This window comes from Haliotis rufescens, unplaced genomic scaffold (genome assembly GCF_023055435.1).
Source record: "Haliotis rufescens isolate VD_foot unplaced genomic scaffold, xgHalRufe1.0.p SCAF_6, whole genome shotgun sequence".
In the NCBI taxonomy this organism is placed as follows: domain Eukaryota; kingdom Metazoa; phylum Mollusca; class Gastropoda; order Lepetellida; family Haliotidae; genus Haliotis; species Haliotis rufescens.
Window position 1 is genome coordinate 13,822,534 of NW_025964334.1, and position 25,735 is coordinate 13,848,268.

General features: G+C 39.7%; 2 protein-coding genes across 6 annotated transcripts in view; one reads left to right on the forward strand and one right to left on the reverse strand.

The window, feature by feature from the left end:
- Positions 1 to 25,145, reverse strand: LOC124135458 (zinc finger protein 62 homolog). 4 transcript variants are annotated; one of them, XM_046500805.2, is made up of 2 exons: positions 24,525 to 25,145; positions 1 to 5,981 (listed from the first exon to the last, which is right to left on the reverse strand). In XM_046500805.2, the coding sequence occupies exon 2, from the start codon at positions 5,792 to 5,794 to the stop codon at positions 1,505 to 1,507; it is 4,290 nt and encodes a 1,429-aa protein (XP_046356761.2). In that variant the 5' UTR covers positions 5,795 to 5,981; positions 24,525 to 25,145; the 3' UTR covers positions 1 to 1,504. The 4 variants fall into 4 exon arrangements, with proteins under 4 accessions (XP_046356761.2, XP_046356758.2, XP_046356760.2 ...); XM_046500802.2 differs by lacking the exon at positions 24,525 to 25,145 and adding an exon at positions 14,928 to 15,064; XM_046500804.2 differs by lacking the exon at positions 24,525 to 25,145 and adding an exon at positions 14,598 to 14,725.
- The window catches only part of LOC124135463 (PHD finger protein 23B-like), a 17,865-nt gene continuing 7,203 nt past the window's right edge, over positions 15,074 to 25,735 (forward strand). For both annotated transcript variants that reach the window (XM_046500811.2, XM_046500812.2), the window contains exons 1-3: positions 15,074 to 15,219; positions 15,605 to 15,645; positions 17,878 to 17,979. In XM_046500811.2, the coding sequence (XP_046356767.1) occupies positions 15,111 to 15,219; positions 15,605 to 15,645; positions 17,878 to 17,979 (252 nt within the window). In that variant the 5' untranslated portion in view covers positions 15,074 to 15,110. The remainder of the gene's footprint in view (positions 15,220 to 15,604; positions 15,646 to 17,877; positions 17,980 to 25,735) is intronic.

Sequence of the window (25,735 nt, forward strand, 5' to 3'; positions counted from 1 at the left end):
TGACAGACCTAGAAACATAATCAGGGCGAACCGGGATTCGAACCCACAATCAAAGGTTTCTGGCGTGCCCAAGGGACGCAACTCTGCACAGCAAAATGCGGCGCCTTAGACAACTGGGCAAGCCGTGCCCCTCATTGTAATAGAAATAAAACAAATTCAAAATTGATAGAAAATATTAGTTTGATTGAGGTGAGGTTTACTTGCCCTATGTCACGTGACCCTCATCGAATCAGAAAAAGTGTGCGTCTTCCTGCTTAGAAGCGGGGGTAAAAGGGACCTAATATGCCTCTCAGAAACCCACATGCAGCCTGTCTTGTTCGTGGCGGGACAAAAGGAATTTATTCTCCCGGTAAGAAATTTATTTCCCTCCAAGGCGGGATACATAGTGTTTAATCAAGATCAAGTGAACAAATCAGATCCAGGGATGAGAATGGATATTTCACTTTTCAGCTGAAACTTTATGAGGGAAGCCATCAGATTTTCACAAATTTGTGGTCACTAAAATTTGTGGATCCACGGAAGATTCTCATCCCTGCAGATCTCATCATTCATCACATCTCATCACATCGTGGTATGATAAATGACTTTACGTCCCTCATCACCCTGGAATACATGCAGACAATTTTCCACGTAGCAGTGATATATGTGTCTTTCTTCAACTGACACAATAAGAAGTCTACATAACTTCCGGACATCACATGACCCTTGCATGAACTTTGTACGAACCCTACGATTGCCTGATATTGCCATTCATCTATTTTCCACAAATTTCATGTGGCTGTTTATAACTCATGGAAGTCAATGAACCCGTGCTATTGCCTATAGCAATGTGTAGAGAAGATGGCAAAAAGGCTGTGGCACACGTTGCACAAGAAATATTGTCGTGTCCAGAATTTGAAATAATTTAAAAACCCAACAATACAATGGGTCAGGTGACCATAAGTGTTGCCTGCCCGTCTTCCAAGTCACCTGCCAACATTCAGGCATTATAAATACTGAAAAATCGCATCCTGATTCGGTTGAAATAATGCAAGAAAATACTTGAGATAGAAAAGAGTCATCAGATGATGACAAATCCCCCCAGCAAAAGGCACAACTTCATGTGCAAAGTTTGCATGAAAATGTTTTCACAGTTTTCAAGTTATGCTCCGGAAACAAAATACAGACAGACGGACCTGGTGATGACAATAATAAATCTGAATAAAATTGAATACATAAGGAGTCTTAACAGTTGGGAAGGTGGAGGAAAATTTCATGCAGCCCAATAGAAATGTTATCAGCCATGGGCAGGAAGGCAGGCAGTTAGTTTGGACACTGGTCGTGTTTGTGATGAATTTGAATGCTTATTGGTTTGAGCACTCATTGGATTCCCTCTTGCTCGAACCAGGCCATGTCTTAATTCACTGGTTAAAAATAACATCTACACGACAATTCGACTGCATGTATTCACAGGTGATCACAGGATAACTATTGACGACGACTTATCATTGGATGAATATGGGTACTAATACTCAATCTTAACAACAACCGTTTCCCCGTTAACATCACTCTCAGTTGTAATAATCCGCACATTATCCAGAGAGACAGCATCGAGGAAAGACGCTTGTGACACTTCTACTCCGCTTAAAGAAGATACTTGTACAGGCTGGGCATCTACCACTTGTCCATGTTGCCCGGCGACCATAGCCTGGTTCCAGGCCTCATGTTCCTGTATCACAGCAACCACCTCTGATGCTTCCTCTGTCGTCATGACAGTCACACTGTCTGGTCCAGGAACTGCAGATTGTGTGTCTACAGAAGTTGTCTCCATGACAACACTATCAGCAGTTTCTTCCAAGAAGTTAAGGGTTGAATCACTGCTGATATTCCTCGTCCCTTCCGGCCCTATATCACACGGTATGTGGATGACTTGAGTTCCTGCAACTGATGCTGATGACTTGCCCAATTTGAAGTGATCGTCTTCAGACCCTAAATATACAATACTGTATTCAGCAGAATCGGGAACAACAGAGTCTAGTCCAGGCTTGTCTTGTACAGCCAGGTTAAGGAGAACTCTTTCACCCAGTACATTGTGGGACTGTTGCACAGCCTGGACTATACATTCCTCTCCACCAGCTTCAACTGGCTCGGTTTTAATCACGGTAATTTCTGGTGCAGCAGCATGCTTTTGAGTCGATGAATACCCTTCAAAATAATGCTGTGGATGGATTACCCGTATGTGACTTGAGAGCTTAGGTTTGCTTACAAACACTTTGTTACAGTGAGGACACTTATCATGAGCCACCTTGTGCATTTGCATGTGGATTCTGTAAGCCTTGGGATGAGGGAAAGATGCGGAACATATTGCACATTGGTAGGGCTTGTCTTTGGTGTGCATCTTCATGTGAATTGACAAATGTTTTGACTGTGAGAAGGTTTTCTGGCAGATTCCACACTTAAACGGTCTCTCCCCTGTGTGGAATATCATGTGTCTTTTTAACAACTGAGACGAGGGGAAAGTCTTCTGGCAAGTTTCACACGGATAGTCCTTTTGTCGTATCTCATTCTGTCTAGCAGATGTTCTGGGTACATCTACCACCTCTTTCTGCACATTTTTCTCATCAACCACTCTGCCTGAAGAGGCTTCACTCTCTTTCTCTGTAGAAGCCTCGGCAGCTTCAAGGATTATGTCAACAAGCTCCAAGGAACTTTTCACTTTCTTGCACTCTACAGATGTTTTTTCATCCATTGATGATTCAATGTGTTTTTTCTGTCCTGAATTATCTGACTCATAATTTGTAGTCATGTTGCTCTCCACGTTGTTTTCTGTACCTTCACTGCCTTGTAAATCTTCGGAATTGGGTTCCTTTTTCACTGCAATTTCCTTACTCTTGCCACCACCAGCAGTTCCTTGAAGGCTTACCTTGCTATAACTATGTGTGAGAAACACCTCAGAGTCTCCTGCCATATCTTCCACTCTGGTATCAGACTCCATACCAGCCTCAGTTTCAGAATGACCAGCCTCAGTTTCAGAATGGCCAGCCTCAGTTTCAGAATGGCCATCCTCAGTTTCAGAATGATCAGCCTCACTTTCAGAATGATCAGCCTCACTTTCAGATTGACCTTTGACATGTTCCTTCTCATTGCCATTACACCCACAGGGGCATATCAACTTCTTATTGCAGGTCTTGCTTTCAATATGAGACTTGAAGTTTTTCTCTCTTCTGAATCTCTTCCTACAAATGTCACACCTGTACCGTTTGGGCACTTGGTGAGGCTTGCTACCATCACCACAGCCACAGGGACAATCAATTCTGAATTGGCCCTTCCTACACATCTCCACATGGATTCGCAGCGATCGAGGATGAGTAAATCTCTTGTCACATATGTTACACATGTAAGGCTTTTCCCCAGTATGTGTCTTCAAATGATCCTTCAGATGAGCACATTGAGAGAACCCTTTCTCACACACTCTACACTTGTATGGCTTCTCCCCTGTGTGCATAAAGTTATGTCTCTCCAGACGCTGACTGTTAAGAAATTTCTTCCCACACAACCTGCAAACATGTGGTTTATGAAGAAGATCCTCCATCTTGTTCCGATGGTCCAGCTTCTCTTTCAGTGTTGAAAACCCCTGCTTGCATGCCCTACACGTGTGTGCGTCAGACTTGGTGTGGGTCCGTTTATGTAACTGCAGCTTTACTCTCTTGGTGTACGCCTTCTCACAGAGGTCACACTGGAAAGGGTTCTCTACGCCGTGTTGAATCTGGTGTTCCAGAAGAGCGTCCTGCTTACAGAAGCTACTGTCACATTTGTCACACTTAAAGATGTCTGGGTGACACGCTGCAATGTGCTTCTCCAGATGACTGAGTCTCAAGAACAACTCTGGACAAAACCCACATTGAAACATTGCAATGTCAGGATGGTTCTGTTTCACATGGTTGTCCAACATACGAAGACCGGTGAAACCAGTATCACAAAGCTGACACCTCACATCTTTGGATTTGGAATGGAGTTTGACATGAGATCTGTAATTGCCAAGTTTCAAAAAGCGTTTCTTGCAAATTTGGCACTGGTACGTTTCCTTCTGTTCCTGAGCATGCATGGTCATGTGACGCCCAAGAAAGACGGATGATGCAAATCTTTTGTTGCATAACTTACAGAAAAATCGTTTCTCTGCATGGGCCCACATATGGCCTTTGAGAATGGAGGCTGTGGCATATTTCCTATGACAGAAGCGACACTGGAAATTCTTGGTGTTGTTATGGTCCTCAAGATGCATTTTCATCTCGGAGATTGTCCTGAACATTCTTCCGCATACTGCACATGGAAACTTCAAGGTCACAAAATGAGTAGCCTTGTGACGCTTCAAGTTTCCTGATTGGTTGAAAGTCATCGGGCACAAATCACATTTGAATTTTTTCTCACCCGAGTGGACAATCATGTGTCGCTTGACATGCATCTCTTGGGAGAACTTTTTGTGACAGACCTCGCACTGGAACGGCTTAATGTTATTGTGTTCCCACATGTGGGTCTTCAAGGCACCAATGGTTTTGTACGACTTGTCACACATAGAACATTGATATGGATTTGCTCGACTGTGGAGCTTCATGTGTCTTCGTAGGTTAGTCTGTGTTTGGAATGTGCTGCCACAACTATCACATTGATATGGCCGTGCGCCATTATGCAGCCGCAGATGCTGGTTGCGGATCCGTACAGTCTTGAATGTTTTACCACATTCGTCACAGGGAAACCTCTTGTTTGGCTCGTACACGTAGTGAATTTCTTGGTCATCCTCTTCTTCAGGCAGATTTTCCTCTTCCACGCCATCAAATGATTTCTCATCATTTTCCGTCTTTGCACTTGGTTCAGTGATGTGCAGACGGAGATTCTTTTTACTCCTTGGGGGATCAGGTATCTCTCCATGAACACTAATCTTGTGTTCCCTAAGCTGCTTTGACAAAGGAAATCTCTGTTTACAGGTTTTACAGAAATACGGCTCCTTGTCGCGCCGGTGGATCCACACATGAGCCTTAAGGAGCACCTCTGAGGCGAACCTCCGCTCACACATGTCGCACTGGAACGGTTTGTGTTCCATGTGGTCTGTGACATGTTCCTTTAGCTGATTCAGCTTCACGAACTGCTTGCCGCACACGTGGCACTCGTACACGATGTGGGTCAGCTTGTGCCGCTTCAGATTGCCCAGTGATGTAAACTGTTTGCCGCATATATCGCACTGGTGAGACTTCACTTCAGAGTGCACAGACTTATGACGTTTCAAATGAACAAGCAGGGGGAACTTTTTCTGACAGATTTCACATTCAAACGGCTTCTCAGGAACGTGCTCCCACATATGAGCCTTCAGATAAGCTTCTGTGCTGTACGACTTCTGACAAATATCACAAGGGTAGGGCTTGGAGGTGTCATGGAGCTTCTTGTGGCGGTACAGATTGGCCATGGAAAAGAACTGCTTGTGGCACACATCACACTTAAAGCGGTTCTCCAGGTTCTCCTGATTGCGAGTGTCCTGGTTCTCCAAGTGGGTTTCCATGTGTAGGCGAAGAGCTGCTGGAGACACATAGTTCATGTTACACCGGCTACACTGGTAAGGCTTCTCAGTCGTATGGACAACGATATGTCCCGTGAGATTAGGAGCACAGGTGAACTGCTTACCGCACATGTCACACTTGACGACCTTGGCTCCAGTGTCGACAATCACCTGGACCTTCATCCCTGTGTCCGGTGTTGTGATCCTGTTGTCGCACTGCTCACACAGGAACGGCTTGTCGCCCGTGTGGACCTCCAAATGCTCCATGTTCAAGACGTGGTGCTTGAAAACAGAACAATATGGTGGTCACTTCATTTTTCCGGCACACCACATTCCACGTAAACTTGCAATAGTTCACGATTCTTTTCCACTATTCAAATACCACATTTTCTTCAAGGTATCCATCTGAGTTATCTCCCTTCTTTTGAGCTTCTTTGTGAGCACAGGCATGAATCTGAAAATAACAATGAAACAACCATGTTAACAAATATAAGTTAATTAATTTTGGCATTAACAAAATGTTTCAAGGCATCTGTGAAGATTAACTATTGATGGCTGTGCTTCACATGAGGCATGAATGTCTAGTGGGACTACGGAAACCGTCACGTAAAGAAAGAAAGCAAGACATGTCATGATTTTCATCTTCTTAAGTTTTTAAGAGACATATGGGGACGTTTGGTAGTGAGGTGGGAAGGGATAAATTTTGATTTATTAAGTTATAATATTATTATTTTAATCATAACTTTGGATTCCTGTGTTCAATCTCACCTACAATCAGCTTTCACAAGCGTGAATATTAATTTGAGGTGACTGCAAATGGGGTTTAACGTTGCATATAAGATTATTGCACTTTAATAGCGGTGTGCGTGCGTGCGTGCGTGCGTGCATGCTCAAACTCATCTGGACTAAGGCCAGTTTTATAGTGCTAGCCCACTAAGATACCATGCCATAGTTTAACAGAGATGGACACAGTATACTAAATTCATGCTGACCAGTACTTGTTTATTCCCTTAATGCCTACTGTTAGACAGGAAACAGCTAGTAAAATCTTAAACGTTCTTAGGTATGACACGCCCGGGCATTGAACCACTGTCATTCTGCTCTAGGGTCAGACACTGGGGACAGTAATCAGTTAGAGTAAACAATTAAAACACTTAGAGCCATCATATCAGTGAATGCGAACTGAATAAAGGGAGACATCCACACATCCACTGTTCAGTCAACAACAATCAATATTAGGTCCTACACTACATAAAGCTCACTCCAGGGGAGATAACTCTTACAGACTGAGCACACTGTAACCAACTGCAAACAAAAAAACAGCCTGATCAGATCTGATCTGGTTCTAGACACAGCGAATTGCAGCGCCTTAGACAACTTGGCCACCCGACGCCCGTGCCCCCTAGTTTTTAACTGACTGAGTAAGAGGAGAAATTAATATATTATCATTCACCAGCTAGAAATACAAACCAGTAGGTCAGGCTAATAAGATTTTATTATCACTGGCCAGAAACAAAATAAAATTCTTGCCTACTGGGCCGGCACGACCGGTAATTTAATTCTTATTTGCTTCCAAAAAATAAAAAACATTGAAAACCATTGATAAAAAAAGATATTTTCATGTATTAGAATATATAGATCCTGGCAGCCGAAAAGAGGCATTCTACCTTATAGTGAGTGAGTGAGTATGGTTTTACGCTGCTTTTGGCAATATTCCAGCAATATCACGGCGGGGGACACCAGAAATGGGCTTCACACATTGTACCCATGTGGGGAATCGAACCCGGGTCTTCGGCGTGACGAGCGAACACTTTAACCACTGGACTACCCGACCGCCCCAAACCAAGTTTCATGTTTTGCCCATGATAATAAGTGTGAGTTATCAAAATATTTTCGACGTCATATTGCTGTAACTATGAAAATCATACACTGTATCCAAGTAATGTTATAACGATCAATCATCATGAATGATTGATTGGTTACCAGTGACAGATTGGTTAAACCCAAACCAATGCCATGATCTATTATCAGTGCCATTAATCAATAGAGAATACTACAATATCACTTCTTCTTTCAAAATGTTCAACCACTTCTCTGATCTTATCCTGAAATAATTACCAGTCATCAAAGTTTAAATTTTTACCAAGTGGTCATATGGCTACAAGTATTTTTTACCAGGTAGCCAGTGGTAAAATCAAGAAGTCAAGCCAATATTGTAGGTAGCCAAAGGCATTTGAAATGATCTTTTATCAAATAACTATTATATGTACAAGTCATAGCACTACTCTTGGAATTGTATATTAGTGAAAACTGTACTAGAGTTTTGTTATTTGTGACTCAAACAATGATGCAATTTATATTACTAGATCATATAGGTATATCCTTGTTATCCAATATACTATCAACTAAAATAAAATACTAATTTCATTAATATTTATGTATTTCGGTTCATTGTTGACTCTATGAGGAATTATTTGCGAGTACAATTAGTAGCAGACATGTTTATGTTTATGTGTAGCAATAGAATTTTGTCGCCACAAGATATTTTTCAAGGCAGTCGTTTCTACCTCTGAATTTTAGACAGTAGACAAATTGAAATTTAGGTCACATTGGCGACCGTTTTAGTCGCAACTTTGAGGCCTGTCATCTTCAATATACAATCAATCAAGTGTCTTAACTTACAACAAAAAATTCTTCTTACTTTAAAAACGGCAAAAACAAGTTGTTTCTAGGGTTGTGTATTGGCAAAACAATTGCAACATGCTATACAGGTATTAGTATTGGGATGTGTATTGCAATATACTGCAAGCTAAAGCTTTTGACACTGATTGACAGTGATTGTACATGCAGATCCTATTTTCAACATACTAAAGTGAATACTGTGATGTCAGGATCAGTATGGTCAGTCACTGCCATGAGAGAAAAATCACTTCTGCGTTTCCATGGGCTCGTCAATCCATTTCAAAGGAAACATTATTTGTGAACGAATTTGTGTTGATTTTAGGTTAAACAATACAAATAATGACAAAACTTTACATTAAATCGTATATGTATATCCTAATCCAATCTCACACTATGCATGTCTTCCTATTGCTTTCAATCCTTATGTGGAAATGTGCTTGAAGTTTTACAGCTTCCAAAAACATTTCACCCAAACACATCCCAGCATCACCACGGTTACCACACAAACAAATGGGCCATGCACTCGATCTCATTAAAATCAGATCCTAGTTTTCGCTGCCACTAAACAAAGATCTGAGGACATCCCATTACGGGTCACGTCAGAACGACCTTTCACGAATTTTGACCTACCAATGAAATGACTGACAAGAAATCGACAGTAGCCAATCAGAAGGCAGCTTTCTTGAGCTTTAAGACACTAGTTTCAAACTGGCGACTACGCTTCAAAACATATTTTGACGTATTCTCGATTAAAAAAAATAAAACTGATAAGAAGAACATTCTGGAATGGCTTATAGATGGCCTAGATTGTATGGATATAATCACAAAACCCATAACGGTAGGTCGGAATACCCCGTGTCAAATATTTCGTGGTTGCATGATAAGAAAACACATTCCAACTGTCACTTTCATGATCTAGAAAGCGACGCTCTGATTGGTTGGATGAAAGGTCATTCTGACGTGACCCTTAATGGGATGTCCTCAGATCTTTGTTTGGCATAGCGAGAACTAGGATCTGATTTTAATGAGATTGGCCACGCACTATAATCCCGTGCACAGCAACCTACACGATCTGATCACCTGCCACTTCATTCTCTTTCTTCGAGCTGAAAGGCTAGAGGAGCTGTGATGCAGTGATGGTCGGGTGGGCATATAGCGTGTGAAATAGTATAAGTATATAAATATACAATTTAATGTACATTTTAAACTTATCCTATCTCACACTTTGCATTTATTCCAGGGTTGGACAGTGGGTGCAGATATGTGAGTCCGTGGAGACTACAACCGTGAGACAGACACGAGGAAGCTGGTGCTAAACAGTGATAAAAATACAGAACCTATAACACTGCCTTGTGTCAGAAAGACAACAACTCGTGAGTGGGTAAGAAATCCATAACAGACGGTGTGCCCCTTCGTGATAGTTGGAATTAACATCACGAAATTGGGTGTAACATGTGTTACATGTTTTCATGCAGGACATTGTTACACAAAAGAACGTGTTGTTTTGAATAGGGACTTATTCAGCATACGATTTACAACAAATCCGTAAGTGATCTCCAGGCAATCAGTTCTACAAGACCTCACCACTACCGCTGACGGACAATAGGGTGAGCCAGCTTGGCATCTCTTTTAACGCTTTGTCAATGCTACCAATCGCGCCCACAGGATTGAAGCATGGTAAGACGAGAAGAGGAATGATCGACAACATACACAAGACAGTCATCAACCAATACTGAGACAATAAATGCCTAAAGCAGAGGTAAGGGCTTGGAACACCACCGACAAAAGCCGCTGATGGACAGGGTGCAATTGCTGTGCAAGGCCATGTTAGAGACGATTGCTCTAGTGGATTGGAGGTCACTAGAGGAGGCAACCCAGCGAAGGCGTAGGCATGAAGGATAGTCGAGCGAAGCCCAAAGGAGACTGTGGTACGGGAGGCTTCCATTGTGGCTGCTGCGGAAAGAGGGATGAAGAGTCTCTTGCAGGAGTGCTGAAGTTGCGTCGCAACCTTGAGGTAGATGCAGAGAGCCTTAACCGGGCATAAGGAGATGTCTCCATGGTCATCTGTGTTGATGATAAACGCCAACAACGCGATGGTAAACAACCTGTCTGACCGTCCCGGAAGCTGATTCTTCACGATAAGGTCCTAGCAAAGCCCCGTAAAAACCTTCCCATTGTGTATTATTTCAAACTGTACCCTGTTAACATTAAGAACATGGATCTCACTCGCTCTAGCAGAAGTTGTAAGGGCCAGGAGAAAAACCATCTTAAGGGTGATCAACTCAATGTGCTTCTCAGCAAATGGTTCATACTTCGCAGAGGCAGTAAGATCCCAAGTGGCCGGCCGGAATTGAGATGACCAGTCAGCCAACTTGTAGGACCAGAGAGATCCGTAGCCAAAGACGTCTAAGCCCTTAAACGTCTAAAAGATCTCAGATGTTGCAGATACCTGTTGAGGAGGAGCAGTAGTCGGCTTGGTGTTGTCAAAAGCCTGACAGTGAGCTTTGTTTGCCTTCCATTTATGGTTGGTGGGTTTGTTGTTTAACGCCACACTCAGCAATATTCCAGCTATATGACGACCAGACAATCCAGTGATTAATATCATGAGCATCAATACATGCAACTGGGATCGATGACATGCATCAACCAAGTCAGCAAGCCTGACCACCCGGTCCCGTTAGTTGCCTCCTACGACAAGCATACTCGCCTTTTATGGCAAGCATGGATTGCTGAAGACCTATTCTACCCCAGATCTTCACGGTCGATTGGTCAATAGGAGGGACATCATAGAAGGGACATAACTCATAATAGCCAGTGGTGGCGCTACGATTGAACCAAGAAATTCCGGCCTTGTTCGGCAGGGGTGGAAAGTGGACTTTTACGATCAGTTAGCGCCCATGCCTCGGGCAGATGACAATCACAGCATTGATCATGAGGATCAGTAGTGGAGTCAGTATGTCCGCAATTTTTACAGGCCAGGCGTTTATCATGTTCCATTCCCTTCCTCTTCATCCAGACTAGTTAATTAGTGTGGAAAATGTTATTACGAATGAGGAGGTAGCTCACACAAAAATAATAAACAAACAAAATTGTATTCTTTAGAACTCAATACACGTCAGGGTTAGATATTAACACTTGCCTGCTAGCCCACAAGCCTTGGGCTATTGGTAATTCCTGTGGGCTAGTACAAATTTCCCAATTTCCCCATTGTTTTAACATTACAAGGGCATCTTATCTTTACCCTGGCTAGGAGAGCTTTTCAGTTTAGCTCTGATGCTACACGTCTCCGCAAGGTGACGGTGCGAAAGAGAATCATGTTGCAGGGGTAGTCAGGTGATCAAGTCATGAAAGGTCCTACACACGGAATTACAGTGTGTGACCCATTTGTTTGGGTGGTGACCATTGTGATGCTGGGATGTGTTCGGGTGAAATGTAAAGCTGTAAACTTTGTTCAAGCACATTTGCACCTAAGGATCGAAAAAAGATGCATATATGGTGAGATAGGATAAGTTCAAAAATTGGTTATTTATCTGTTACGCAATATACTGGAATTCCGAAAAACTATTGCAATACATAGGGTTTGAAAAGCCTATTGCAGTACACTGGTAATACCGTGCAGTCATAGTTGTTTGATACACAATTTTTTTTAATGTTTAACAGAAAAAAATAGAAATTGATTTTATTCAATGACTGATTGGATGGAACAAAGCAATTTTGACTAAAGATATGCGATACAAATCTTGACACTACCGTTTAACAGGCAGTGAATATTCTAGGCATTTTAATGATTAAATCAATTTTTGATAGAACATTTTAAATGACAATCGATGTCCTTGAAAATGAACAGATCTGAAATCCTGACACGTGAACATGGTGAAGATTTCCCTATCAATAAGATATGTTGTACAGGTAATAGCATCTGATTGAAGGGTGGGGTCTATTTCTGCACATAACAAGACTTGCAAAGCAACGCCCTGCCTCTTCTTAGCGATAGTAGAGGTTATCACTGGAACCAGGCCAGTGTCATCCATATAAGCCCTGTGACCAGACGAAGCATTGTGACATGACATTGTAGGTTCAAGCAGGAGAATGTTATCAAGACATGCTCAAATGGCTGACAGATAGGTGTTGTCTTTCTTATACTTACAAGTTTTGCATCAGACAATGGCTATCATGCGTCAAAAAGTACCATCAAATATTAACTTCTTTAGAAAATCTAACAATGAACTAGTCTATGACCCAGGTACCCAACCCCCTATTACCTGACCCTGCCTGGGTACCCATTGTAGGTCTCAAAGAATAGGGGGCAAAATGACTGATTAGGAATTTATTTACTGGATCCCTGGCTAAAACTATTTAGATACATGTATAAAATGATCTGAACATGAATTCACTGAAGCTGACTGAAGCTTTATCTTTACTCAAAACATTTACAAGTCAGTAGGAATGCGTACATAGTCAGAGGGAAATGAGAACATAAGTGACCTGTAGTGTAACCATGTAGTTTCATTGATTTGTCACTAAACAACATATCATGTGACTAACCACCGGTCCTGGTATTACAGGGATGTGAGCAGGTTTTCCCGAAAAAAGAGGAAAAGTCTAGGGGGGTCTGGGGCATGCCCCCCCCCCGAAATTTTTAAAACATTTGATTGCATTTTAAGCAATTTCGTGCAGTTTGGACAACATTCACACCAAGAAATGTAATAAGTCAATAAGTCAAATAAACAAGATGGCAGATTCAGTAAAATTTCGAAGTTAAATCAGTACTTTTAAAAAATTGGGCATAGCTGTCGCGCACCTGGCTACCCGCCAGGTCTGGGAGCAATACTGCCATAAACTTCAACCCCCATCCCCCAGACACAAGGATAATTATCGTGGGTACTTGTCCCAGCTAAGAACACCCACCAGTGAGTGCAGCCCTCAAAGTAGCAACCATCTGGGTGGCCAAATGCGACTTAAATCTATGATTGGCAACCTTAATGTATTTACTGTTCAACACTTGGCTACCTAAAAGTCAACATAACTGGTGACAATATCTGTTGGCTCCTTAAAATTTGGTTTCGCTCCTAAAATATTCATGTTAGAAGCCGCTTGGCTCCCTAACACAAAAAAAAGGAACTTAGAGGTCCGGAGGGGAGGTCCTGTGACAAATATAAAAACCCTGTGAACAATCCAGAGTGGACCAGACAATCCAGTGACAGATATTGTGAGCAACACTGGCCACACAATCCATTTGGCCGCATCTTGAGTCCAGCACAGTTGCCGTGAAGATTCCGGGGTAGAATAGGTCTTCAGCAACCCATGCTTGCTGTAAAAGGCGACTATGCTTGTCGTACAAGGTGTCTAACGGGATCGGGTGGTCAGGCTCGCTGACTTGGTTGATGCATGTCATCGATCCTAATCGTGGGGATCGATGCTCATGATATCAGTCACTGGACTGTGTGGTCCAGGCTCGATTATTCACAGACTGCTGTCATATAGCTGGAATATTGCTGAGTGCGGCGTTAAACAACAAACCAATCAACCAGCACAGGTCGCTAGGGATCTCTTCTAAAGCACAAACCCCACTGGCGTTGCACTATAGCAAGGGTGGGTCATGTAATCAAAACAACACTCATTCTTTTAGGCTTTGAATGGGAACAAACCTTTGGGGATCAAGGTTAAAATTGCTCCCCAGCACTAGGCCTACTGGCTTTGTAAGCAATGTTGAAAGACACCTAAATTGAATGGGGGTGTCAACCTGTATGATGACACTGTATGACTTCATTATCATGGCCATCACCAGATGGTTACCCTGCCAGTGGTTTATCTGGTAGCCCACACTTTACTAACAACAGGGTTTTATAAAAATGCTAGAATATTGCTGACTGTGGCAAAAACAATGTCAAACATTGGAACATTATAGAATTCTACTTCGGGTGAGTGTCAAATATTTTCCTTGCCTGAGAACATATCATGCATCAATGAAATCCCCGTGAAGTCTGTAACTTTACTATATTACGAGTATATGACAATATGTGACCTAGAAAAAACATTCATCACCAAGAGGCAATACACTGATCCTTATTTATTTTAGCAGCATAATATAAATAGAACTAGAAATATCGCCTAGATCAGCCTAGTCAAGGCGGTAAATAATTTTCAGTTATATTGTAGTGATGTGCTCTGTCAGTATGACGCGCTGTCGATGATCAACAGGTCATATAAAAGCAAGCCAAATAGCATATAGGGTTAGACCCACCATTGAACTCTCTAAAGAGACCTGAAGGCTGCCGTACACATGTGTTGCGCGCCATTGACCGAGCTCTTCGAATGCGAGGCTGAACACAAAAGTCTACTGGCCATAGGTCAATAAAGGTTTTGTTGTTTCACAAGTGAGCATTACCATTTTTCAGTTCAAACAGACACTGTTGTAACCATGATCATGGCTTGTTTAGTATTCCGACATCACATGCGACATTAGCAAGGAAAGAAGAGATGGGGGACATACATAAACCATGACAACACAGGCCCTATCAATCAAGCCGCGTCACTAGCCCCGCCCACATATCCCAACATGCTTCTATGCGATCAATGACGTATCCAAGATGGATTCCCTAAAGCTCGCGAAGGAAGCAACCATTCGACCATCAATTTTCATGGTTTTTAGAAGCATGTGCGTGAAAATACTGTTTCGTGCAACTTCTACGGGTGGTAATGGATCAGATAGTATTACCTGTGATCTTCAGAAAACTTCGTTTCGCTTGCAGAGCATGATAGATGATGAAGGTGGTATCGGTTGATAAATGACGTAATGACCTTGCCGGTATGCAAATTAGAAAGGTCGGGGTCACTTGACTATGCAGATTCTGGATGTCGTGACCTGAACGAAACGGAATCATAGCGTTGAGTTGACTGGATGCCTGGCTGTGTAGTCGGTGACTGCAATTTGAGTGTAATTCGCTGCTGTTTACAACAATCTGTAGCGGTGGATTTCCCTTCCAATATGACAGAAGAAGTATTCAAAGGTATTTACTTCATATTTCAGAGAAAATATTTGTATTTGGACGGAACTAGCCGAGAAAACCACAGACAGATTGAGGAACAGTGGGAACTGGCCAGCCAAAAGCAAAATCATATTGTCGAGTGGAGAATCGTTTCAGCACACGGCTACACTGTTCGTAATTTCTGGGTACAGTTGTGGTTATATGTCAGATACATCTGTTTTACTGTTATTTCTTCCAGTCTTTACGACAGATTTCGTTTATAGTTCGTGAAATCGGTCTAGGACATGATGTCTGTCCTCGTCCCTTGCTTGTCAGTGGTTGGGTCATGTTCCCGTCAAGCTCACAATGAACTATCTGCACAAAATGTTACTGACGTTTAAATGTATGTGATTTTTGTATTTTTCAGCTCCACGGAACAAACGGAGGTCATTACAGTCAAATTCTGAGGTAGGTGTAGCTTCCTTTAACTGTAAATCGGTTTCAAACTAGCTGTACTTTGTTGAATAGCAAGATGGCGGATATCTTACTCCCTCAACTTGGTCGAAACCTTCAGTGGTGACTGCGTCAAAATGGACCAGCGCAAATGAGATCTTTCAGCGTTTTATGTTCATTTGATAAAGTATATCGGATATTTACTAAAGTCGAATGTTGTGTTGTTTTGGTTGAGTGTTGGTTTCCTGGACAAAGATTCATATTTGTATTATATGATGGTGTAACTAATTATCCTGGATTGGTGGGTCATATCTCGATTTTTATGTCAACAGTCTTTTTTGTAAAGTTGTTTTATTCCATTTTGAGTTTGTTAAATGAATATCGAGACAGTAACGTGCTAATAAGTGGTGAGACTTTGACATTTGTGAAAGTTGTTTTCGGTGTCATTGAAGTGCTTCACGGATCGTCTTATATCTCGCATCACGTATGTTGTTTGATGGGAACAAATTGAGTGATAGACTTACAAACCGAAACATGAGACACTAGTCCAAGATAATGTAGAAATTATCAGTAAGTAGGTCTACTGGAAGTGCAATCGTCAACTGCATAAACCCCAAAACAAATTCATTGTTCTAGTGACGAAATCAAACCAGTCGTTTCGTCAGGATTAAAAGAATACCATTTCAAGAAGAGTGTGTATAAGCAGTTGTTTGACAGTGTCATTGTAAGGAGCCATGTTAGAGTTAATTACGTCGTCGTAGATAAAAACTTTAGGCAAGTGCCCCATTTATCCCGCTTCCCGGAAAGTCCCGGCACACGGCTCACTGCAGTTTCCACTGTTCATGAAAGAACAGTTTTAGGATTGTTTGAGTGATGTATGTGAGTCAAGACTTTCATGTTATTCACAGTAGATCTACTCAAAAATACATGTCTGATGTTGATTGTAATTGCGTGAACACCATGTCAAATTGTTGCTCCCTCTACTACTCGCCTGTCACCAAACAAGATGGCGGACAGCTGTGTGAATATATAATGAGATGACGTAGTGTAAACAAATGGAGGGGTAGATGGGGAGGGGGTGTTTGTCAGACAATCTCGACCAATACAGGGTTAGAGATCAGTTAATTTCCTAGGATATTGGCTGACTGTCGTCCAGAATGTAGTTAGCTACTTCTCTTTGATATTTAGTAATGATATATAGGCCCAGATGAATGATATGTCCAGTCAACATGATCAAAGTTGATTAAATCATGAAGTTTTGAAATGTCATTAAATTTTGTCTTGAAATTCACTGAGATAACTTACTGCTGTTGCCCTTGAAAATGTGATGGCATCACTTTCTTCCCCCAAACCCATTTCACATTCTTTGGTTGCATCACTCTGAAATTACTTTCCAGCGTTAGAAACTAACAGTTTTTGTCCACTGGTGCAGATGATGATAACATGTATCAAAACCCTTAAAAATGGCTAATTTCTACTAGTACCTAATGATACCTTAACTATTGGGAAGTTTGGCAAGGACTATAGGATAAGTGTCAATTTCTAACGCTGCTTTCCTTAGAGTTTTGTAATGATTGTTTTTCAATGATTGTGTGTGTATTCATCTGGAAACACACGTCAGTCTTGCAGTTAATGGATAGCATACATTCTGTGTTTATTCTAAGAAATTTGAACACAGTAAATATTCAGCTTTTGTTGCCAAGTTGACTATGAAACTAAAGTTATAAGGTAATGTATTCCTTAACATGTAGCATGGCAATGTTACATCAGTGTGTCCATTCCCATCAAACAAAGACAGACCAAAGTTGAATTTAAATTCCCCCCCCTCTGTAACTGTACCATAATATTTTTTTCTCAATCACACTGTTTTCCCTGCTCTGATCATAGAACGGTGTTGGAAGCTGGAAAGTCTAGAAGTCTTTGCAGCGTTCAAAATTAAGGTCGTTCTTGAGGTTTGTTCCTATAGTATTTGAAACTCGGGACCCAGTAAATTTTAAATATTTCGCATAGGGTTATGACATGACCTTGATTTTCATGCTAAATTTTGAACACTGGTCCTTGCCACAACCCTGTAAAGTTAAAAGTAAAAGATTTACAGGATCCCTAGCTCAGTTACCTTAGACCTCCAAGACCCCTTTAATTTCGAACACTCTTGGTCATTCATATACTTGAACTCTTCAAGGGATGAATTTATATTTTCATTTCTGAAAAGAGCTCATTATATCCATGTGAAATCATTTTTTTCAGATGAGCACATCACCTCATAAAAAGAAAAGGACTAAAGAAGACTTCATGGATTTCTGTGCTATGGTTTTAACATACACCCAGTATGAATCCCACCGACAAGATGTGAGTACAGTTAAATATTCATAATTTTGCATTTGGTAATTTCCTCATTTTGAAAGGTTGCATTTGTTAACATTGTTATCTATGACAGCATATAAATTGATGACTGACATGCACAGAAACTAACTATATTTGCGATATTGCTCGTTACAAATATTCTGAACCTTTGGCATCATTCATTGCTGGGTCATAAAATTCAATCTAAAAAAAGCCATCCTTGATAAAATGCCGCAATCAAATATATTTTTGTGTAGTTTTGTATGTAAATGAAATAAGCTTACATGTTAACAATATTCAGTCAAAAAATGTTTTATTTATGTTTTTATGTTTATTGTTGGAAACCATTTTTTTGTTTAATTCAGCTTGTTTCAAGCCCAGTATGGTTTGAGAAGTGTCTTGTTACTGACATGAGATATTTGGCTATCGCTAATGAAGCGATTCACATTCAGCTCACTATACAATTAAATTTCACGTTTGTGACTCAGCATGTCTTTACTTGTGCGCAAATTTGAAACATTTCCAGTTGACATTTTATGAAATAACTTAATTTGTGAAAGCTGTTGTTACATGAGAAAGGTTGTTTTATTTATAGCAGTATTCTCCAAATGTTCACTGTGCAAAAACATGGCTCTGTTTTCAAAACATTCTCATTGATGACAAATAGACACATGCTGCAAGGTATGTGGCTGTTTGAAGTATAGAAAATGTCACATGCCGTGAGCAAACATTAATTACACACAGAACTTTGGGTATCCTTAAAACTTGTCAAATGTTTGAAGCAATTATTTTACTTTCAAAGTCTGCTACAAAATGTCTACATGGTGATCTGATTGGTCAGTTCCATTTTTAAATAATAACTAATCATTGAATTGATTTAGTCTGAATACAATGATGTGAAAAAAGGATTGTGTCTGTTCAGGATCTCATTCCCTTTGAAAACAATATTTTATAAGTATATCAATTAACATCTGTATGCGGATGACTTACGCCCATACAAGCAGAATATCATAACTATTGCTCGTAAAATCAAGAAGAAAATCATTTGGGATTAAAAGTCTTTTTCAGTATATCTATCTTAGTTTGGGTCAACAGAATCTTGTTTGACAATGTTAATAACATGGATATACATTTATTGAAGTGGAGTGTCATAATACTATTGATTGTAAAACTGCATTAAAAGTGCACACACTGAACTGAACATAAGTTTAATCCTTTTTCTTGATCCTGTTATGAGTGAAATAAGCGTCACCTCTACAAATCCTTAACCTAATTAACATCAGTTATGACATAACAACATGAATTGGGAAATTCAATTCCAATTTTGGATTTTTGCTGACATTAGCTGCAGACTTTGAGATGAATATCAGCCTCTAAGCAGGTCAAGATAAACCCCTGGTTCAGCACACCGGTATTTGCTTTTATGTACTGAATATTCAGACAAGTAGACTTGTTTATGTTATGTCCTGGAGTTAAGTGACCATGCTGATGTGCTGTGTGTCTTCTAACGTACCAGTAACCTACATCAGTGTGTTCAGTGTGGTTGTGACAAGTCACAAAGTTTACACTGATTTAAAAGATGCACACAGTATGAGATAATCAGATTACTATTACAGTGGAAGAATTATGAATAGTTGTATTCCATGTATGACAAAAGATACGCGTGTTAGAGTCAGGTTGCAAATGAACTGGCCACATGGAAGAATGTTTGAACAAGTGTCACTTTTTGTCATGGACTTGAGCAGAAATCCGGCATATTGCATCACTCCTAATAATACCTTGCTAGTAACTGGCTACCCAAGTAGCAATCCCAAACAGAGATGGAGGGCAGTCTAAATGGTGGTTTTGATGTGTGGGAGTGGCATGTCTATACTTCTCTTTTATTGTAATGATTATGTTCATGGCGTTCAGTTTTATGTGTTCATCTTTGATACACACCTGAAATAAGACTCAGTGGTAGAATCTATTCGTTTTAGTCCACTAGTCCTTATTATGATAACATAAACCCTTAAAAATGGCAAATTTCTACTGGTCCTTACGATACCTTAACTATTGGGCAGTTTGGCAAAGACTATAGGACTAGTGCCAGTTTCTAACGCTGAGACTTATATCTCGGACTGCTATTAATATATATCGGACAGGATTAATTAAAATGTCTGGATCTAGATTGAAAAGGGCTTATTATTGTGGAGCATATTCTCTGTTTGAGGAACTCTGTAATATGGAAAATATGTAAGTAAACATGGACATTTGTTTAGCCCATCTCAGAATTAACAGTTCGATTACTATTCTATCTCTGTATTATAATCATGTCAATGAATGTTTCATAGTAATTTATCACAATGTTTATTGTGATCATGGAGGTTAACTAACAAATAGTATAGTGTTGTGTGCTGCCCAATGGTGTGAAATATCACCACTCACTCAATAAAAGTTGTCTACCTTTAGTTACCAGGATCCAGTGGTTTGGGGATTGAATCCCTCATTCACAATATGGTCAGTGGTATTGATGTTGCTGGAGACAAATGTCATTCTTACATTACCATGTTTTTAGGAAAGTTGGATAGGACATTCTTTTATGTCATTACCAAAAGGAAACATTTCCATTTTTTATGATAAATCAGTCATTGTTCTAGCAGATGAAACAATCTAAAACCCTGCTTGATCACCTTTGCTTGTGAGTTTCATTTCGGTGATAGTACCTGAATCTTCTGTTGAGTGAAATATTTTACTTGGAAATATGGCTATACCATATTCATCTGCGGTAGAAACTAACACTTTTAGTCCACTGGTCCTTATTATGATAAGAAAACCCATAAAAATGACAAATTTCTTCTTGTCCATATACCTTGGCAAGGACTACAGGACTAGAGCTTATATCTAAAGCTGTTCGTGTAATAAGTGTCTTGGGTAATTAAAAATGGACAAACGAGGGTGTTTATTAAGACTATACACAACCTAGAATTGTTGTCAGATCAAGATGTTGGGAATAGAATTAAGTTCAAATGTCTGTGAAACTAAAACATTTTAAATAATAGTTGCTAGGCAATCTTATACCCATTCTCACTCACTGTGCTGTTGTTTTCTGTAAGAGCAATCTGTAATATACACAAAGTATTGACTCTTATTTAAAATTTCAGTTGTAGTATACGTCTCTCATCTGGAAGTTGGTCAGTGGGTGCTGATCAGAGCAGGGCACTTAACACTGCCAATAGGGTATATAACTATTACATCAATGATAATTCAGGAATACTCCCCTTTCATGCATTGGATATTGTGATAGTATTGTGCCCAAAATTTGCACCATGTTGAAACGATTTTTTATTATGTAAGCTTCAATTTTTATTATGCACTTCAATTTCAATAACAAATGCAACAATCTTGACTTGAAGAGTGATTTTGAATTTACCCAGATCTTTTTCGCTCTTTGCAGATTTCGAAATTATGTAAATAAATCTTGGGGCCCCATATGTGTATTTTCTTACGTACCATTAGGCCTATGACATGGATGCTAGAATTGTGTGCCTTATTTCAAACACTGCCTAGTAATGAAAAGAGACTGTCCGCAAAATTAATTTTGCTGTAAAATGTGGTTTCCATGGCAACCAACATTGTATGAAATCTATTTTTGTCATCAAGTAATGAGGCAACGACACAGCTGTTGCTGATAAGCTCGAGTTTACAATGGGCAATCTACAATATGTCCTCTTGAGCGAAAGAGAAAGGAATACATGGACATGCAATTGGAATGAAACATTTTATGTTGAATGCAAATGTTTTGTTTGATGTAATGTATGATGTATTGTTATTCATGCAGTACTTATCATTACATGATGATAGTCATTCTCATTGATTAATGGTAAAAATATGCAAATTTGAAGTGTTCAAAACATGAAGTGAAACAGAGCTCCAGATAAGCTTTTGGTGTTGTGGGTATTTTACCCATGCATTTTAAAATCATTGGGTATCAGTAATTCTATCTGCGTATTCAAATTTCTGTTACCTACTCGTTTTTACACATGTGGGTATTTAAGTTAAGTATTTAAAAACACTATTCATCTAGTCCCTGCAAACTGGTGTCGTGTGGGTTCGAGAGCTTTATAGGACAAAATAATAAAACGATACTTCCACAAGAAAGTGTGATGGCAAATTATCATGATTTGACTGTCATCGTGGAGTTTGGCAAGGTTGACGGAATGCCAACTTATAATTTCAAAATAAGTTGCTCATTTGCTAATCGAATACGCAGGGTTACTTCACAATATTTTGATGATACGCACAAGTTTTATTTTTGTAGCATATCTGTTATGTTCGTTGCGTATTTGATACGCTTGGATTATATTTTACTGCGCATTTCTGCATTTCTGATGCGTATTTCACGCAGATGCGCAGCTTATCTGGAGCTCTGGTGAAAGTGGCACTGTCAAAATTCAAATCTAATTTTAAAAAAAGAACTGGGGCCACTTGCACAAAGCCATCTTAGCGCTAAGATGATCGTAACTCCCATACTTTAACATACGCTTACAATAGTCGTAGTGCTGAGATAGCTTTGTGGAACGGGGCCCTGGACCCTCATTACTTTCTTACCCTGCCTGACTTGTCTTGGAATAAATTCTAATATGATCCATGTCGGTCTGTCAGAAAAATTACATCTCTCTGAAACTTCTATTGTGTGTGTCCTTTCAGCTTACTGAATATTGTTACACACGGTCAGTCATCCGTTAGGACGAGGCTAGAGAAGATGTACATAGACTAGTTGTTTTACCCTAAAAGTAGTTACCATGGTTACTTTACATTTATCACTTGTTCAGAATGAGCAGTGGACCAGTTGGATATGACCAATGGCATCTACCACTGCTTTAATCAGGCCCAGACAAATTATGTATTTCCATGTTTGCAGAAAATATTTGCATAAAATGTCACTGCAGACTTTAAGAAAATCAAGGACTCTGCCTTTTTGTTTCAATCAATACACTTGTTTTCATTATTTTCAAGCTTTTTTATTGAATTTTGCACTCGAATGATGCCCAAACATTTGACATGATTCAAGCATACAAAATATGAATCCTTCAGTATGACATTTTAGATAATAATTCTGACTTAAACATTCTTGAGGTATTATGACTACATAAAGTTGACATGTCAAACATGTTAAGCCAAACGGGAATTGTCTAAATTAAGAGATAAACAAATTTAAAGAAGGAAAATGAGTTTCTATTGATTTATGACGAAACAGTATGTATTTTCCACAGTATTTTGAAATTTTAGCCACAGAATTCTTCTGGAACTGTTTTATGCGTCTTCTAATAAATTAACAAGTGTATGATCATGATGTGCTATAGGCACAAACTTTGGGAGTTTGATGTCGAATAAGAACCTTATTCATTGTGTATGAAGGTTGTGACAGGTCTGTAAGTATCCTTCCGACGTATGTGGTTTTACAGTTAAACGTACATGAATGAAAGCTCTGCTGATGGTCCTGTTTATACTCTGAAAATGAACAGTGTCATTATTGTAGGTAAATTGGGATGAAATACAAGCAACATTGTGTGTTGGTGTTGCGACTCAAGTACTGTTGTGCTATATATTTATTAACTTTATTCTATCATTATGGTACAATAGTAATGATTCTGATGTTCAGTCTGAAATTTTCGTTGTTTTGAGCTTATCACTATTTGTCAGTTTAGCTATTAAGTATTTTAAAATCTGACATAAAACTCTGGTGTTTGAGGTCATATATAATAGCTGAGGCGTTACAGATACTATTTACAATAGTTTGAGCATGAAGTTACTGTTATTCCTACACTATAACAATCTAATCTAGCCTGTAATAAATCAGATAGTATTTAAGGTATCAGCGATTCAGGCTGAAGGGATATGGCACGCAATCAAATGGAAAGGGATTTCCTTCAAAATACATGAAAAAATTGATTTAAAAAATATTACTCTGATTGCGGTGTTGTAGGGCAAACAGCTGTCTTGGCAGTTTCATTTCATGCCACTTTTTCTCATGATAATTAGCATAGTTCTTCTTCACACAGTATTCCGAAATAGAAATTTATATCCATGTTCATAAATAACAACACACTATCAGTCCAAGTTTTGTAACTTTATTCATAGCCATCATGGAAGGATTGGACAACTGTCCTTTTGAGGAGCAACATATCACAAATGTGAAGGAAATTTTCCTGTTGTAATCTCCGTTAAGATTTCACCTTGATAAAATATCAGCTGAGCTCTTAAACTCACTAGCTCTCAACAAGCATGACGATATTCTTTAAGCAAAGTCATAAATTGCCAATATGGTGAGAAATTATCTCATTGCCGCTGAAATCTCGGTGAATGTTACCGGCTCACTCGGTAGAGAGCTAGGTGGACTGATGTAAATGCCTGCCCTTTGCCGCCAAGGTGAAGGTCAGATGAAGCAGGTCACTATAAATAGCTCTTGACACATATTCCTCCTTTCCACAATGATTGTCAAAAAAATCATTAGTAGTTGTGTTTTGCATTATTGCCCAAACCCAAAGGAGAGGGGTTTGAGAGGAGCTTACCTGATATGGTTGAGTCAGAGTTTTCAGAGGTATGAGTGAAAATGCATTTACAGAGCTCAAGATTGTTCGAGAAGCATAATCCTGGACTGAGATCTCAACTGCCTGGCAGGGCAGTTGGCACCTTGCCAACCAGGAGCTTCATATCATGTGATATGCTGGCTGTTTCTGATTGGCTGTAATCTTCTCTGGTTGACCTCTAGGTCATTTTGCAGTGTGCAGCTGAGAGTGAATTTGTTTACCTCTCAATCTACAAATGTCAGCTATCTGTTGTGAAGAAACTGACTGCATGACCAGTTCTATTCATATGTGCATGCAGCGGACATGGCAAGGCAGTGTTGACATGTCGTGACATGTTATGGAACTACAGGGAGTGTGTACTCTGGGTTGCAGGCAGTTGGAGACATTGATATGCAAATCATGCTGCAGTAAATCGATAGCTGCAGCAGCTCATGCATGTATGAGAAATGAATGTCCTTTTCTGGGTGGATATGTTTCTTGAGACTTAACAGCACATATCATGTACATTGATAATAATGTGATGTTGTGACTTTGTTATTTGATAGTAGGCTGTGATACGACCACCTGTGTTAGTTACTAAGAGGGTGTGGGGGGGGAGATACTTTTGGTTGCCATAGCAACCATTATGCGACCTTTCATTATCTGACCCAGCTGAATTATGGCGATTGTGTTCAAGAGCATGTAATACCTTGTGAGTCGGGGTTTGTTGGCAAATAATGTTTACTTTGTGTGTTGAAATGCCTTTATCTTGTTAGATGAAATAATTATATTGACCTAGTTACCCCTTAAGTTCAAACACTGCCCAACACTGCCGTGCAGTTTTATCTACAGAAAATTAAGATAGAAAATTAATATTTCAGAGATTACATTCTACTGTTCAACATTTTTACTTGGGTGGGTGAAATATATATACATCCGAAATATTTTAGAGCTGTCATTTTGGATCATGGAGCTTGTATACTAGGATAAATATGTTTTCATGGTTTATGAATTTTTGTGTGTGAATATCCCTGTCATTTTTCAAAAGGGCAGGAAGAAGAAAATAGACATTTCCAATTTATTCTTTCTTCAAACTTTATCTTTATTTGTTGCAGTTCATGTGGTCTGGCTGTGTACACAATTATGATTATCTTTTTGTATTTTGGGGGCATTTGCCTGAATGGGTATAAAATATTTCTTTTCTGATTTTACTG